Here is a 17,702-nt window from a genome sequence, read left to right as displayed (position 1 = left end):
AATTACCTCTGATGATTAGTGGGTGGAGAACGAGACATGAATCGGTAGGTCATGTAACCAATTACATGGTGGGTAATTTTTGTGCAACTTTATGAGAAGTTATTCTGAAACACTCTTTGAGGAGCTTCGAAAAATTCAAAAAAACTGGTCTCTAGTTTTAGTTTTTTTAAGCTAGAGCTCGTGGAGCTGGACCTGTTTGGAAAGAAATTAAGATAGTCTTAAAATTCTTAAAATAAAGCTCTTCTAGACAGGCCTGATAATACTTTGGAGCCAAAGCTACTTGGGTATCCATATGTTTATGGATTTATCTATAAACTTACAAATACCAGCCGCCACTTTTAGAATATATTCAAATGAGATTGAAGGATGCTGTTTACAAGGGAAAAGCCGAAGGCCCAGCAAGAAAGCTAAGGTTCAGCGAAGGAAGCTGGAGCAGACAAAGGGCCAAAACTTAACGCCATTGCAATTTAAAAGTACAAAACTTAACGCCATTGCAATGGAAGCTGGAGCCCAGACAAAGGGCCAAAACTGAATGGCATATTTCTAATACAAACTCTCTAAACTTGACACAACGGAGTCGATGTCAAACGGGGAGAAAGAAAGCTAAGGTTCAGCGACGACCACACACAACGCGTCAACGACGCTTCCTGCGACTGCGAGGCTAAACATTGGTGAAATGCCCGGTGTAATCGATTCCCTTCCGTGTCGTCGGGAAAACAAGGAACACCATGGTGGAGAAGAACCCGGCGCCGAGAGGCAGATTGATGAGCATTTGGTTCACGTTCTCCCCGGCGTTGGGGAAGAAGCAGCTCTGCACGGCGGCGGTGCCGAACGCCACCGTCAGGAACACCACGGCAGAGAATCCCGCGTGCACGTAGTCCACCCACCGTATCCTCAGCCTGCGGAGGTCCTTGAAGACCTGCCTCCTTCGCTCGGCATCGCCCTCGTCGTCTTCGTCGCCGGTGTAGTTGAACACGAGGAAGCCCTTGACCGTGGCAAGGCCGTAGTAGAGCTTGCCGTCGGTGCCGACGAAGCTGTCGGTGAAGGAGAAGAAGACGCACGAGACGAGGCAGAGGTAGAGCAGTGCGGCCGTGAGGTACCGGTTGGAGGGGAGACACGCGCCCCGGTTGGTGAAAGAAGGGGACAGCGACTGGAACGCCAGCGCGGTGCCAGTCGGCAGTAGCTTCGCGAGATTGGCGACGCTCGCCAGCGTCTTGTCTATGGCCGTCGCCGGCGTGTCAGCTACCGCAGGCGCTGGGGCCGCCTTGAGCTGCCGCGGCGGGGTGCTACCGCGGCTACGTAAGGGGCTCGGTGCTGCCGAGCTCTCGCGTATCCCGTCTGGGGTGGTGGTGGCCGCCATGGGCGGGATCGATATGTGGACTTCGCCGCCGCCGCCGCTCGACGTCTCCGCGACGGCCATCCTCGCGCGAGAGAGAAACCGGTAGCTAACTGGCGAGCGAGGAGGGGTGTCGATTGATAGATTTTTGTCACGTCACGATCAGTTCTTGATGAGGCTGTGTGATAAGTTAGCACCACTCATACTCAAAGAGTCAAGGTTCATGATAAATAAAATTAGGGAAGTGCTGACTTTGTCCATCAAGCTGTAGCTTGCTTAAACGACCAAGCTTCGAAGAAGTTGAATGGGTACAATACATTTCTTCCATTATATCTTCATTTGATTCAACATTGTTTTTTTTTTTTGAAAGACAACGACGCGTTCTCGGTATATGAAGCATATTCTGCGGAACATAACAATTGAAAAATCATTGTTGAGTCAACACTCAACACTTCAAAAATAAAGTTGCTGTTATATACAAGAAATTCCAATATCACTGCACCGTACCTATATACATTGTTAATCAATGGTATTTTAATGTGTACCAGAAAATATAAATGCGGCATGCGTGACCCCTTAAGCAAACGAGTAGTCAGCATCTGTAGTTTTGTAAAAAAAAAACTCCCTAAAATTAGATGCTAAGAGTTACTAAATTATAGTAGGGAGTAAAAAAACTATGTATTCTCCGGTAGTTCTATATTTTTAGATACCAAATATTTTAAATTATATCATCTAGAAACTCCTGTCCCTCTCATGTTCTATAAAGTTTTATGCTCTTCCCATGAAACATGATATTATTGTTCTTGCAATGGTTCTAAAATCTGCATACAGAAAAATCTGTGTATAAAACAGACACAAATCTCTATGATTAATTGATTCTGCAGAAATAAAAAGTCTATCATGTAGTAAAATTCTTTTCCACATAGTAGCTCGTAGTTTATTAATAAAAATAAAAGAGAATAAAATCATAAAGCAAAGAACACTAATTTCGCATGAAAAAGTGCTTTGAGGAGTCCCTCTTTGGTTACTAAATATGGGGAGCAAGAAAGGATAAAATAGCAATTTCTTAAATTTAGCAACATCGTTTATGGTAATATTGGAGACGTGTTTTTTTAATAACTCCTTAGACTAAGATTTAGGAACCTTTTTACATAACAGTTGGAGACAAATCGGCTTATGATTTATGAGTCCTGGCGCCCAATCTAAATATTACAATAAATCCCTACAAAAAATTAAGTGTGAATTGTTCACAGAGTGGAGTTTGAATATGGGTATGAGGATGGATAAACTGCTGGAGATAATCTAAGTGGTGTTACAAAGATTGTTTGTGAGTTAAAGTCGTGGACTTGTGCCACTACTCGACTATATAGATTATGGATGTGTAGGTGTTGGTTGAATCGAAATGTGGTGGGCGTTGATGATGGGAACTAGTTTTAAACAAAATTTAGAGAGAAAATAAGGTACAGAAACTAAGTTTTGAGACTAAAGGCTTGTTTGGTTCGTTGTCTAACTTATTATACTTTAGTTAACTTTTTTCTTTAATTCGGATGACTAGCTTTAGACAAAGTATAGCACAGTTAGCCGAAAATCAAACAGGCTGTATTTGAGTGAAGATGCTGATAAGTGTTGAGAACTACGTTACCACGGATCACCAGATCCGCACCATTCCCTCCCGTCAGCAGATTAGGCGCGAGAAGTCGTGGAAGACCCGTATCCCTTCCCAGAAGCACGACAGAGGAAACACACGAGACACGATGTAGGGTTGGGCCTTTGGCCTCTTTCTCTTCTCTGTATTATGAGGTGGTGTACAGGTTCCTTATATAGAGATGTGAGACCCCTCAGGGGCAAAGCAGGTATTTGCCCACATAACCCTAACTAGGGTTACTTAACACTCCCCTTGGGCGAATACCGCGATCAACACATGCCTCGTTAAAACTCCTAAAAACCCAGTGGGAAAATGTGGAGAAAGAGTGCATGGTGATATAAAATTCATTTGCACTTTGTTGCCTCGTTAAAAACCTCATGTGAGAAACTTCAAGAAAACTCACCAAGGGAAAAAGAGTACAACGACTATCATCGGGACAGATTTCGATCCTTTGGGATCTAGATTCTATCGAATCTTCTACAAGGGCTAACTTTAGAAATGTGCTCCCCCTAATCCTTGCAAAACCATATCAATAAGGCAAAACATCTTCTTCTAGAAGTATATGCACATAAAGATTTAGCAAACGGATTGCAAATCCTTGCAAGGACTATTTCAGGAACTTTACCTCTACTCACTTCTAGGATATACGAGGTAAGTGCACGTATCAATATAAATAAACCACTTTGACTGATGGTGTTCGATCGACTAGATCTATATATTTGATAGAAAGTTTCATAAAGGTTCACATATTGATCATCAAGCTCACGCCTTTAGGGCATAGAATATGACATTTATTGTCTCACGATTGTGATCAATATAAGCATTCGCTCCCCCTGACGATGACATCTGTCAAAGTCGTTATCCCTCATAACTCAAGCATATTCTTCAAGATATATGTCTCATTGTTCATCAGAAATAACGAGGATGGATGAGGTTGGGGTGCTATCATTTTCTATCTTACACCACAATTTTATACATAGTTGTGCAAAGCAAATAACATGTCCTTCAATAGGACTTAGGGGATAATATAGTTGCAATAGTACATATTCTAAATATGATCATTTGCAACATCTATGATGGTGTAACAAAAGTCCATCAAAGATCGTAATCCATCAGGGATTTTTCATTGATCAGATATATCGTTCTAGTCTGTCATTCTGGCACAATGGGGATATTTTGCCAGTAACACCTAAACCTTATAGGTTTCTGCCATCGTGGCATTAGAGGACACCGTAATTCCACATCTAGTGGAAATTACCATGAGTAAAACTCATGGAATGCACATGTGCTTATTCGGTGAACTTCAAGTCCTTTGGTACCTCATCTTATTCCTTTTCGGGTTTATATGGGTCTTTATCCCTTTATAGGGATTATCAAACTTTGGTGTTTAACACTGACTTTATTTCTTCTGGAAAAGTTCCATCAAGGAACTATAATCTCATCTAAGAGATATTCTCTCTACATAGGAGAGTGTTCATTCGTCAGGAATGTATTATTCGGTACGATATTTATATGTTGCATATTTATAATGATCTCTGTTATTTCCCAAAACGAAAGATTCATTGTTCTGTATTCCTAGCACAATGATATTGCGCGCATTGCTAGGAATTTCATCATCAAGATGAACCTCTTCATGAGGCAAATCACCATCAGGGTGAATTAATCGGAGGAGAGTTATCACAGACCACGTGAATCTGCAATCAGAACATATGCTTTGACTAAGGCTGATGGATCATATTCGCAGGCGTCCCCGAGAATAGATCAAATACCAATAAGTCAATTGTGGATATGATATTAATCCCGGGTATATCCACATCTACATCAGGTAGAAGCATTCAGACCAATATGGTTACTCCTCAACGATTTCTGACAAACTCCATATACACAGGAGTACATACTGAACGACATGTTCAGTTTGGCTTTTGTGCGTTTAATAGAATATTGAGGCATTACACTATATGGGCATTCCTCCCCCTAATGCCGAGATGTTCTAAAAGCATACAAATAAAATCCCCAACCACAATCATCCAGTTGTGGGCAATGTATGCTATTGTGGTGATTTATTTGGGAAATCTTACGCACATTACAGATAGGGGTTTTATGCAGTGAGCTTTGGACTTAGATTAATGTAGTGGCATGAATACTACATAGTTGTCCTTCAACATGAAGGGTTAGTCTCAACATCCAGCGAGACACGCAACAACAAGTTGCTTCATGGTTACAATTCTGCAAAATTATTGTTATTACTACCAAATGCATAGTCAATCATTAAGATTTAGACTGATATGCGCAACAATATTTTATCCATAAGGGTCCTTTAGGGGCTCATGCATACCATTCATCATTTGGAGTTATTAGTTGACTTCAGATCAACAAGTAAAATGACCATCAGGGTCTAGTGCTCACAAGGACATTCACTGATTGCATTGTGCTTTGAGGCACATAGGAAAAATGTGTGTTTATATTGGTAGTAAAGTGCACGACATCATGCCAATGCTGTCAAGCAGAGACTTTTATATGCAGAGATGTATAGTCCAGCTCGTTTTATTATTGCCCATGGTTTACCCAGTTACTCATACCATTCTGAAATTGGGTATCGATTTATGCAACATTTTTAGGTATTATAATTTTGAGAGAGAATTTCTAACATTAGTTATTAATTTGTGGTGTTGCCAGCAGGGCAAACATTACTTCTTATATTATATACCAAATTGTTCTATATAGCATTATTTCGATCTCTTCATTGTTCAGCAAAAAGAGAAGCTTTGGAATAGAGCAGATAAGGCCAAGAATTCATTTTATCTGGGAAAATCACCATATAACTAGCTTTTCATGAAACAAATGATGATAACTGCTTGGCAAGAACAAAACAAGACTGATATCCGCCTAGGATCCGTCTTCAACAACAGATAGTACTGCTCTCATATGAAGAAATCGTCTGGAGTAGAGAGGATACAACAGGTCTCTACAAGATCTTCATATTTCTATCACAAATTATCATCACTAGTAGTCTAGTGGTCAAGACATATGACTCTTCTGACTCCGAGGACCAAGGACATGTTAATGTCTAATTTAGCTTCAAGCTCTCTAGTGATGTGGGATTTCATAGTTATTTGTCTACTCTTCTCACTTCTTGTAGATCGGAGGTAGATAATGGTAAGCATGCCAAAGGGTGGAATTCAGTGTAGTTCGGCTACATAAACCCCAGGTATGTGTCCATTTAGAACCGACCTTTACCATTTAGCTTACAGTGTATACCAAACTTGTCAAAGGACTATCCCGAGTCAATTTAGTGACTATAAGTATTTACAATTCTGAGAGATGTATTGTCGGCGTTTTGACCCCGGGGGGTCCCTGGACCGACGAGTAAATTGTCGCTGCGTGTCCCAGCCCAGATGGGTCGGCGCGAGACGGAACACAAGGGGGAAACAATAAGGGGAATCGCGGCCTCGTGTTGTCCTGCGCCCAGGGCGGATGCGCTTGCACTAGGGGGTTACAAGCGTTCGTGAGGGAGAGAGAGAGAGCCTGTGCGTCAGCTCGTCCTCCCGCGCGGCCACCTTCTCGTATGAGGGCCCTGGACCTTCCTTTTATAGATGTAAGGAGAGGGTCCAGGTGTACAACAGGGAGCGTAGCAATGTGCTAACGTGTCTAGCAGGGAGGAGCCAGAGTCCTATGTACATGCCGACGTGGCTGTTGGAGAGGTGTTGCTGCCCTGTTCATGTGATGTCGTGGTCGTAGGAGGAGCGCTTGAGCCCTGTGGAAGCACAGCTGTCGGGTGCTGTCGGATCCTTGCTGACGCCTCCTTGCTTCTGTAAGGGGCTAAGAACTGCCGTCATCATGGAGCACGCGGGGTGCCATCATTACTTGTTTACCGGGGCGAGCCAGATGGGACGCCGGTCTTGTTCCCCGTAGCCTGAGCTAGCTAGGGGTAGGGTAATGATGGGCCCCCCTGTAGCGTGGTCGGTCCGAGCCCAAGGTCGGGCGAGGCGGTGATTCCTCCGAGGTCGAGGCTGAGTCCGAGCCCTAGGGTCGGGCGAGGCAGAGACCGTCGTCCGAGGTCGAGGCTGAGTCCGAGCCCTGGGGTCGGGCAAGGCGGAGTCCGTCGTCCGAGGTCGAGGTTGAGTCCGAGCCCTAGGGTCGGGCGAGGCAGAGACCGTCTTCCGAGGTCAAGATGGAGTCTGAGCCCTGGGGTCGGGTGAGGCGGAGACCGTCTTCCGAGGTCGAGGTGGAGTCCGAGCCCTGGGGTCGGGCGAGGCGGAGACCGTCTTCCGAGGTCGAGGTGGAGTCCGAGCCCTGGGGTCGGGCGAGGCAGAGACCGTCTTCCGGTGTCGAGGTTGAGTCTGAGCCCTGGGGTCGGGCGTGGCGGAGCTTCCTATGGCGCCCAAGGCTGGACTTGGCTGCAGTCAGTCTCACCCTGGCGGGTGGCACAGCAGTCAGAGCAGGGCAGGCAGCGCTGTTTTCCTGTCAGGTCAGTCAGTGGAGGGGCGAAGTGACTGCGGTCACTTCGACCTTGTCGACTGAGGAGCGCGCGTCAGGATAAGGTGTCAGGCGATCCTTGCATTGAATGCTCCTGTGATCTGGTCGGCTGGCGAGGTGATCTGGCCAAGGTTGCTTCTTCGCGAAGCCTGCCCGAGCTGGGCCTCGGGCGAGTCGAAGGTGTGCCCGTCGCTTGAGGGGACCCTCGGGCGAGACGTGAATCCTCCTGGGTCGGCTGTCTTTGCCCGAGGCTGGGCTCGGGCGAGGTGAGATCGTGTCCCTTGAGTGGACGGAGCCTTGACCTGAATTGCGCCCATCAGGCCTTTGCAGCTTTGTGCTGATGGGGGTTACTAGCTGAGATTAGGAGTCTTGGGGGTACCCCTAATTATGGTCCCCGACAGTAGCCCTCGAGCCTCGAAGGGAGTGTTGGTACTCGCTTGGAGGCTTTTGTCGCACTTTTTTACAAGGGGACCGACCTCTCTCGGTTGTATTTCGTTCCGGTGGGTGCGCGCGAGCGCACCCGCCGGGTGTAGCCCCCAAGGCCTCGGAGGAGTGGTTTGACTCCTCCGAGGTCTTAGCGCTTTTCGTGATGCCTCGGCCGGTCTGGTTGTTCCCTCATGCGAACTGGTCGTTGCCCGGGTGCATAGTCAGGTTCCGAGTTCTCGGGCTGGTATGTTGACGCTGCCAACGGTTTGGCCGGAGCCGGGTTTGTGAGAGCAGCCCCCGAGCCTCCGCACAAAGCGAGAGGACGGTCAAGGACTGACTCGGCCTTTATCATACGCCCCTTCGTCGCCTTTTCGCAAGGAGGAGGGGGGAAAGCGCCATGTTGCCCTCGGAGGGCACCGAACATGGTGTCTCCAGTGAGTTGCTAACGGGGGATCCGAGTGGACGCCTGTGCCCCGTTCGATAAGGGTCGGCTAGTGGCCCAGAGGCGCGCTCCAAAAGTACCTGCAGGTGATTTGCCGGACCCGGTCACGTTTGATTGGGTTCGAGGGCTCGATGCCTCCCTCTGATGGGATTCCGTTACAGAATCGCTCCTGCTGGTCTCGGAAATGTCCTAGGGTACCTCGGGAGCGTAGCCCGAGCCTCGGCCATGTATCGGACGTACCCAGAGTCATCCCTCGCTCTGCGTGCTCTAAGGCGGCTGTCGAACCGTTCGGGGGGCCAGCCTTCGAACCCCTGATCAGTAGTAGGCGCGGAGCCCGAGTGGCCTGAGGCGGCTGTCAAACCCTTTCGAGGGGCCAGCCTTCGAGCCTCTGACCAGTAGTGGGCGCGGAGCCCGAGTGCTCTGAGGCGGCTGTCGAACCCTTCCGAGGGGCTAGCCTTCGAACCTCTGATCAGTAGGAGGGCTTGGGGCCCGCTTCCTTCGTGGAGAAGGATCCCTTTCGAAGTATCCCCTTTCCCGGTCCCTGTTGCAAGAGAGAGAAAGGGGAAGAGGAAAAGGATACGAAATTGAACGACGTGGCGCACCTTTTTTGACGCGGTCATCATGGCGGAGGTGAAGCGTCGCTCGCTTCGCTTGCCAAAGGTGTCGCCTGCCCTGCCACAGAGTTAATGCGACGGGACGAGTGGTTCACGGGGCAGCCGTTGCGCGAGCCGTTCGAGGAACGGGCGTTTCGCCTTCGAGTTTTGAATTTCGCGGCGGGTTCGGGCGAAGTGTTGAACGGGTCTCGCTCGGGCCTTTATATATTCGGAAGAGGGACTAGTGGTGGTTCTTTACTCTGCTGCTCGCCTCCCGCTTAGGTTTCCGCAACCTGAGGGAATAGCCAGAGAAAGAAAACCGCGCACCTTGTCCGCTCCGCCGCCACCTTCTTCGCTTGGTGATGGCCGACCGGGTAACCGTCGTTCCGCCGCGCAACCCGTGGCCTTTCTCCACCGTCACGGTGGACGATCTGGAGGCCCTTGTTGCCGATGGCTTGCTTCGTCCCCTCTCCGGTGACCCGCAGCCGGAGTGGATGGCTCCTTCGAGCGGAGCCGCCCCGTCCCCGCCGTCGGGGTATGTGCTGAGTTTCGTTTCTTTCCATGAGCGGGGGTTCGGAGTGCCAGCAAGTCGTTTCATGCGGGCGATTCTGCATTTCTACGGGGTGGAGTTGCACAATCTCAACCCCAACTCTATCGCGCAAGCAGCCATCTTCGTGGCGGTTTGCGAAGGATTTTTGGAGATTGACCCCCACTAGGATCTGTGGACCCATCTCTTCTCCGCAGAGCCTTTTGCCTTGACGACGGGGGAGAAGAGAGTCTGCATGGCGGTGCGGGCCGGTGGCTGCATCCTCCAGTTGAGGCAGGCGTGTGCGCAGCAGTACATCCCTGCCATCCTTGTGTCTTCGAACAAGGGGTGGCAGCTTCGGTGGTTTTACCTTTGGAACGACGATGGGAGGCTCACGTCGTTTTCTCAACGAGTGGTGACCGCCGCCTGCAGCAACTGGCACTATGGGGCCCCGCGCGATAGACAGAAGAATCTCCAGCCCCTTCTTGAGGCCTTGCAGGTGATGCGAGACGGAGGGCTTACCGCCGCGGGGGTGGTCGCCGCCATCCACCGCCGGAGGGTGCTCCCTTTGACGGAGCGGCGGCTGCTGCTTTCGGAGATGACGCCGGGGGTCGACTTGGAGGGTTCGCAGATGTGCTCGGTCCCCCTCCCCGCCGATGACCTCCACAGGTGGGTAGCTGGCACGGTAGGGAGGCTAGACGTCGGCGCCCTTACCCAGCTCCTGATGCGTCTCGAGCGCGGGTGTATGTCCCTGGTGAGTGTCCGCTCCTTCTTCCTTCTTGTATCAGATTGCCCTTGGTTCTCACAGCCAAGATTTCCGTCCGTCTCCAGGAGTTGGGGTTTCACAAACCTTCTCTGCCACCGGTCCCGGAGGACGCGGTGGACCTAGCCGCGCGGAGGGTCGCTGCGGAGAAGAAGAAGGAGAAGAAGGACGCGGAAAAGGCTCGGGCCCACAAGCAGATGTGGGCTCGGGACACCTTTGAGAGGCGTCGCCGGCAGCAGGAGAGGGACGGGCTCCCGAGGGAGCCGTCGCCGGAGACGCCTGACGACGACGACGACGACGATGACGACGAAGACGACGACATGGCGGCCCACCTCGGCCTCAGCCCAGATCTGCGGGTGGGCCAGGGGTCGTCGAGCCAGCCCCCGAGTGGGCTCGCACCGTCAGTATCTAGGGCCAGGGTATCAGGGTCCCGGTCCGAAGAACAGGGGCAGGCCGATGGGGTACTTGACCCCTTGGCCGAGGTGGTTGAGGTGACCCCGGGGAGTCAGGCCGACCCGCCTGTCCCTGAAGAGCCGTTGCCCGTGCCGGCAGCACAGGAGGCTGATCCTCAGGTCGCCGTGTCTGCGCCTGGGCGGACCGTCCCTTCGGCGCCCCGGGCGCCCGAGGCAGGGATGGTGTCGAAGCCGGCAGCGGGGCAAACCTTGGTGGTGCCCGTGGGGACCGAGGCTCGAGGGGCCTCCCCACAGGCACGATTGATCGTGGCCCAGAGTGGGTAAGTATCTGAGGATACCTCTATCCCGGCCCCTTCTTCGTGTGTCTTGATCCTGCTCTTACCTTTCTTCCCAGCAAACGGAGGCACGGTTCGACCGGTCTGGCTCCCCGGAAGGTCCTTAAGACGGCGCCGGATTCTGCAGTCGGTGCCTCACCGGGCCTCGCCGGCCGGCTGGCCTCTACACAAGATGCCCCGAAGCAGGGGGCTCAGGCGGCACAAGTTGTCGTGGGACGAGCTCCCGAGGCTGACCCCTCCGTCGAGGCGGCCGCCGTACCGAGGGAGACTGCTGACGTGGCCGCGGCTTTGAGCCCACCCGACGTGTTGCCGACGCCGGCACCGGCTTCTGCCGAGGTCGTTGTCGTTCTGGCTGTGGAGCCACCCATCGCCACCGATTCTGAGATGGTCGAGGTGCCGCTACTCGAGGCCGGCGATCAGAAGCCTGCCCCCTTAGCCGAGGAGGTACCCGATGCGCCGACTGCAGGGGGTGCCGATGCCTTGGAGGAGGGGGACACAGAACCACGGCCCGTCCTAGGGAGCGGCGACCTTGTCCTCGCACGGCGTGATCCCAATGAGCGGCGTGGGCAGGCGCTCCGGTTCTGGACCCGCGGCGCTTCGAAACCCCTCTTCGTTCTTGACGATGAGCGGGAGGAGCAGTCTTGGGACGAGCTTCGTGAGTGTGCCGAGGCAACGATGGGGTCGCTTCGGTCGACCCTGGAGGTCCTTTCCAGGGACGTTCCCAGGATCCTCCAGGTAAGGATTTCAGGCATACCTTTGATGTGATCAAGGCATTCTTTGTGACGCCTCGCTTCCCTTCCTCAGGATCTGACGGAACTGAGCACCACCAAGTCGTCGTTCATCCACCGCGAGGTCGACGTCTGGGGTTCGATGCGGTTCCTGAGGACCGCGCTTGCCGAGGCTACAGAGCGCCTCTCCCAACGGAGCGCCGAGGCGGCGGACCTTCGGTTGCTCTGTGACGAGCTAGGGGCAGAGGCAGCGGCGGCACGCGCAGAAGCGCAGCGGCGGCAGTTGGAGCTTGACCGGGTCATCGGTGAGTGGGACCAATCTCGGGGCCAGGCCGCCGAGGCTGAAGGCAGGGCTGAGGCCCTTGGAGGCGAGCTAGCTGAGGCGTCTACTCGGGCCGGAGCCCTTGCGGCGGACCTGGTCGTGGCCGTCGGGTCTGCTCAGTCCGCCCAAGCCGCAGCCTCGGAGCAGCGTGCCTGGGCTGAAGGTATGTCTTGGTTGTTTTGTGATTTTGATTCAGCTTCACTCTTCAACTCGTGTTTGAAGACTTCCGCTTTGGCTGTTTGCAGAGTTCGAGTCTGCCCTCAACGAGTCCGCCAAGGCACTTGCCCAGGCGGCTGAGCAGAGGGAGGCCGACCACGTGGCCACGTCCGAGGCTATCTCGGCCTTCTGCCAGGTCTTTGGTCATGACGATGTCCCCTCGGGAAGCTCCCCTCAGAGTCGCCTGCAGGCCTTGGGTGACCACCCGCGCGGCAGACTCCGCGAGGCGCTGCATCAAGGCGTTAGGCGGGCCTTCGCCGTGCTCGCTTCCCACTACGATGTGGATCTGGAGCGGGTCAGCGAGGGGTACTGCCTTCCCGACGAAGTTGAAGCTGCCCTGGCCGAAGTTCAGAGGCTTGACGCGGCCGCCGTGGGCCCAAGCGCGGTGCTGGCGACCACCTTCGAGGTGGAAATCCTTCCGCCTGCGCCGCCGTCCGAGGCCGGGGCGGATCTTGCCGAGGGCGCAGCTCCTCCCCCGGGCGATGCCTGATTCTGCCGGAGCAGTTTATTTTGAATATGTATGTGTCTTTCATGGCCGCCGAGGCCTAAACACTTTGTCGTCGGGATATAAAGTTGTGTCTCTTTTCCTCCTGTTTCGCGTATCTGGACTCGTTCGTCAGTAGCAGGATTGCTTACCCAAGTAAGAGTTATTTTTTGCGGTAGGTAACGAGTGAGGTATCCGTATCCCGGAGGCATAGGAATCCCTCGGCTTGGTCGGCCTTGCCACTTACATGCACTCTTATTCGTTTCTCGGGGTTCTGTTACTGATATAGCCGGGAAACACGAAAGTCGTTTTGGTGGAAGACTTTTTTCGAGGAGAATTTTGACGCAGAGAGGTACCCCCCTTCTAGCCCCCGAGGGAGGGTCGGGCTTTGCCAAGGCAAGGCTGACCCTTCCTTGATGGTTAGACTTTATTTGTGTATGTAAACGAGTTATATGAACGACTTGAAAACATCTTAAGGGTAGAAGCGACGTAGCTGTCGGATGTTCCAAGCGTTGTTGTAGACCTCGCCTTGACTGTTGGCCAGCTTGTATGTTCCGGGCTTCAAAATCTTGGCGATGATGAACGACCCTTCCCAGGGAGGTGTGAGCTTGTGGCGCACTCGGGCGTCTTGTCGTAGCTAAAGCACCAAGTCGCCTACCTGGAGGTCTCGGGACCGAACCCCTCGGGCGTGGTAGCGTCGCAGGGACTGTTGATACCGCGCCGAGTGTAGTAAGGCTACGTCCCGAGCCTCTTCCAGATGGTCCAGTGAGTCTTCTCGGCTGGACTGGCTGCTTCGGTCGTCGTACGCCCTCGTCCTCGGGGAACCGTATTCTAAGTCTGTGGGCAAGATAGCCTCGGCCCCATAGACTAGAAAGAACGGCGTGAAGCCCGTGGCTCGTCTTGGCGTCGTCCTTAGACTCCAGACCACCGAGGGGAGTTCCTTCATCCATCGCCTGCCGAACTTGTTGAGGTCGTTGTAGATCCTTGGCTTGAGTCCCTGCAGAATCATGTCGTTGGCACGTTCTACCTGCCCATTCGTCATGGGGTGGGCTACGGCGGCCCAGTCCACCCGGGTGTGGTGGTCCTCGCAGAAGTCCAGGAACTTTCTGCTAGTGAACTGGGTGCCGTTGTCAGTGATGATGGAGTTCGGGACCCCGAAGCGATGGATGATGTTGGTGAAGAACGCCACCGCCTGTTCAGACCTGATGCTGTTTAGGGGTCGGACCTCAATCCACTTGGAGAATTTGTCGATAGCGACCAGCAGGTGCATGTAGCCCCCGGGTGCCTTCTGCAAAGGACCGACGAGGTCCAGACCCCACACAGCAAACGACCAGGTGATGGGTATTGTTTGCAAGGCCTGAGCGGGTAGGTGCGTCTGCCTTGCGTAGAATTGACACCCTTGGCAGGTGCGTACAATCCTAGTGGCGTCGACCACCACGGTTGGCCAGTAGAAACCCTGTCGGAAGGCGTTTCCAACGAGGGCCCGGGGTGCTGCGTGGTGGCCGCAAGCCCCCGAGTGTATTTCTTGCAATAGCTCCTGACCTTCGGCGATGGATATGCATCGTTGGAGGATGCCTGAGGGGCTGCGGTGGTAGAGCTCCTTTCCGTCACCCAGCAAGACGAATGACTTGGCGCGCCGCGCCAATCGCCGAGCTTCGGTTCTGTCGAGGGGTAGCTCTCCTCGGTGGAGATATTGCAGGTACGGGGTCTGCCGGTTTCGATTAGGCGGGACCCCATTCCGCTCTTCCTCGACGCGCAGTGCCTCACCCTTGGGGGCTGAGGGTGCCTCGGGCTGAGCCGAGGGCGCCTCGGGCAGGGCCGAGACCTTCTCGGGCTCGGGCGTGTCGTCGGTCTTGACTGAGGGTTGATGTAGGTCTTGGGAGAAGACGTCCGGAGGAACCGTTGTCCGCCCCGAGGCTATCTTAGCCAGCTCGTCCGCGGTCTCGTTGTATCGTCAAGCGATGTGGTTGAGCTCGAGCCCGTAGAACTTGTCCTCTAGGCGCCGAACCTCATCGCAGTAGGCTTCCATCTTCGGGTCGCGGCAATGGGAGTTCTTCATGACTTGGTCGATGACAAGTTGTGAGTCGCCACGAGCGTCGAGGCGCCGGACCCCTAACTCAATGGCGATGCGCAACTCGTTAACCAGAGCCTCGTACTTGGCCACGTTGTTGGACGCCGAGAAATGGAGGTGCAGCACGTAGCGGAGGTGCTTCCCGAGGGGCGAGATGAAGAGCAGGCCCGCGCCCGCTCCTGTCTTCATCAGCGACCCGTCAAAAAACATGGTCCAGAGTTCCGGTTGGATCGGAGCTGCTGGAATCTGGGTGTCGACCCATTCAGCCATAAAGTCCGCCAAGACTTGGGACTTGATGGCCTTCCGAGGAGCGAACGAGATTGTCTCGCCCATGATCTCCACTGCCCACTTTGCAATCCTACCCGAGGCCTCTCGGCACTGGATGATCTCTCCTAGGGGGAAGGATGACACCACAGTCACCGGATGAGACTCGAAGTAGTGTCGCAACTTTCGCCGCATCAGAATTACCGCGTACAGTAGCTTCTGAATTTGTGGGTAGCGGATTTTGGTCTCGGACAGTACCTCACTGATGAAGTAGACCGGCCTCTGGACGGGCAATGCGTGCCCCTCTTCTCGTCTCTCGACCACGATCGCGGCGCTGACCACCTGAGTGGTAGCGGCGACGTAGATCAAGAGGCCTTCTCCGGCAGCGGGGGGGCACCAAGATGGGTGCGGTTGTAAGGAGCGCCTTTAGGTTCCCGAGGGCTTCCTCGGCCTCGGGGGTCCAAGTGAAGCGCTCGGTCTTCCTTAAGAGGCGGTACAGAGGTAGGCCTCTTTCGCCGAGGCGCGAGATGAAACGGCTCAGAGCCGCAAGGCATCCCATGACCCTCTGTACTCCTTTCAAGTCCTTGATGGGCCCCATGTTGGTGATGGCCACGATTTTCTCCGGGTTGGCCTCGATGCCCCGCTCGGAGACGATGAACCCCAGGAGCATGCCTCGGGGGACTCCGAAGACACACTTCTCGGGATTGAGTTTTACGCCTTTTGCCTTGAGACACTTGAATGTCGTTTCAAGGTCGGAGAGGAGGTCGGAGGCTTTCCTCGTCTTGACTACGATGTCATCGACGTAAGCCTCGACCGTTCGACCAATGTGCTCTCCGAACACGTGGTTCATGCACCTTTGGTATGTCGCACCCGCATTCCTCAAACCGAATGGCATAGTAATGTAGCAGTACATGCCAAAAGGTGTGATGAAAGAAGTCGTGAGCTGGTCGGACTCTTTCATCCTGATTTGGTGATATCCTGAGTAGGCATCAAGGAACGATAGGGTTTCGCATCTAGCAGTGGAATCCACGATTTGATCGATGCGAGGCAGAGGGTAGGGAACCTTCGGACATGCTTTGTTTAGACCAGTGTAGTCTACACACATCCGCCATTTCCCACCTTTCTTTTTCACAAGCACAGGGTTGGCTAGCCATTCGGGATGGAATACCTCTTTGATGAACCCTGCAACCATCAGCTTGTGGATCTCCTCGCCTATGGCTCTGCGCTTTTCTTCGTCGAATCGGCGCAGAGGCTGCTTCACGGGTCGGGCTCCAGCTCGGATATCCAGCGAGTGCTCGGCGACATCCCTCGGTATGCCAGGCATGTCCGAGGGACTCCACACAAAAACCTCGGCGTTTGCGTGGAGAAAGTCGACGAGCACTGCTTCCTATTTGGGGTCGAGCTCGGAGCCGATCCGGACTTGCTTGGAGGCGTCGTTGCTGAGGTCGAGAGGGACGGATTTAACCGCCTCAGCTGGCTCGAAGTTGCCGGCGTGGCGCTTTGCATCTGGCGCCTCCTTGGAGAGGCTTTCTAGGTCGGCGATGGGGGCCTCGGATTCGGCGAGGGCCTTGGCGTACTCCACGTCGCATTCGTACGCGTGTCGGTACGTGGAGGTGGAGCCGACGGTGATGACCCCGTTGGGGCCCGGCATCTTGAGCTTGAGGTAGATGTAGTTGGGGACGGCCAAGAACTTGGCATAGCATGGTCTCCCCAGCACTGCGTGGTAGGTTCCTCGGAACCCGACCACCTCGAACGTGAGGGTTTCCTTTCGGAAGTTGTAGGGAGTCCCGAAGCAGACGGGCAGATCGAGTTGCCTAAGGGGTTGGACGCGTTTCCCGGGGATGATCCCGTGAAAGGGCGTCGCGCCGGCCCGGATCGAGGACAGATCGATCTGCAGGAGCCCGAGGGTCTCGGTGTAGATGATGTTGAGGCCGCTGCCTCCGTCCATGAGGACCTTGGTAAGCCTGACGTTGTCGATGACGGGATCGACAACGAGCGGGTACTTTCCCGAGCTCGGCACATGGTCGGGATGGTCGCCTTGGTCGAAGGTGATGGGCTTGTCGGACCAGTCTAGGTAGACTGGCGCCGCCACCTTCACCGAGCAGACCTCCCGGCGCTCTTGCTTGCGGTGCCGAGCCGAGGCGTTCGCCACTTGCCCACCGTAGATCATGAAGCAGTTGTGGACCTCGAGGAACTCCTCTGCCTTGTGATCCTCCTTCTTGTCGTTGTTGTGGACTCTGCCACCTTCCGCCGGGGGCCCGGCCTTGTGGAAGTAGCGCCGAAGCATGACACACTACTCAAGGGTGTGCTTGACAGGACCCTGATGATAGGGGCACGACTCCTTGAGCATCTTGTCGAATAGGTTGGCGCCTCTGGGAGGCTTCCGAGGGTTCCTGTGCTTGGCGACGGCGACAAGGTCTGCGCCGGCGGCGTCGCGTTTTGCTTGCGACTTCTTCTTGCCCTTCTTCCTCGTGCCGCGCTGAGCGGACGCCTCGGGGACGTCTTCCGGCTGGCGCCCCTGAGGCTGATTGTCCTTTCGGAAGATGGCCTCGACCGCCTCCTGACCAGAGGCGAACTTGGTGGCGATGTCCATCAGCTCGCTCGCCCTGGTGGGAGTCTTGCGACCCAGCTTGCTCACCAGGTCGCGGCAAGTGGTGCCGGC

At 53.9% G+C, this 17,702-nt stretch overlaps 1 protein-coding gene across 1 annotated transcript; it reads right to left on the bottom strand.

The window, feature by feature from the left end:
• Positions 1-323: 323 nt before the first annotated feature.
• Positions 324-1,633, bottom strand: LOC103651591 (DUF679 domain membrane protein 7). Its single transcript, XM_008677254.4, has one exon. It carries the CDS (start codon positions 1,418-1,420, stop codon positions 662-664), a length of 759 nt encoding a protein of 252 aa, XP_008675476.1. The 5' UTR covers positions 1,421-1,633; the 3' UTR covers positions 324-661.
• Between the last annotated feature and the right edge of the window lie 16,069 nt (positions 1,634-17,702).

The sequence above is a fragment of the Zea mays genome, chromosome 3, assembly GCF_902167145.1.
Source record: "Zea mays cultivar B73 chromosome 3, Zm-B73-REFERENCE-NAM-5.0, whole genome shotgun sequence".
Taxonomy (NCBI): domain Eukaryota; kingdom Viridiplantae; phylum Streptophyta; class Magnoliopsida; order Poales; family Poaceae; genus Zea; species Zea mays.
The sequence above is the reverse complement of the archived record's forward strand: the minus strand, read 5'-3'. Positions and strand labels throughout refer to the sequence as shown.

Coding starts and splice junctions, on each gene's coding strand:
- LOC103651591 (XM_008677254.4), bottom strand. CDS start 1,420: ATGGCCGTCGCGGAGACGTCGAGCGGCGGCGGCGGCGAAGTCCACATA.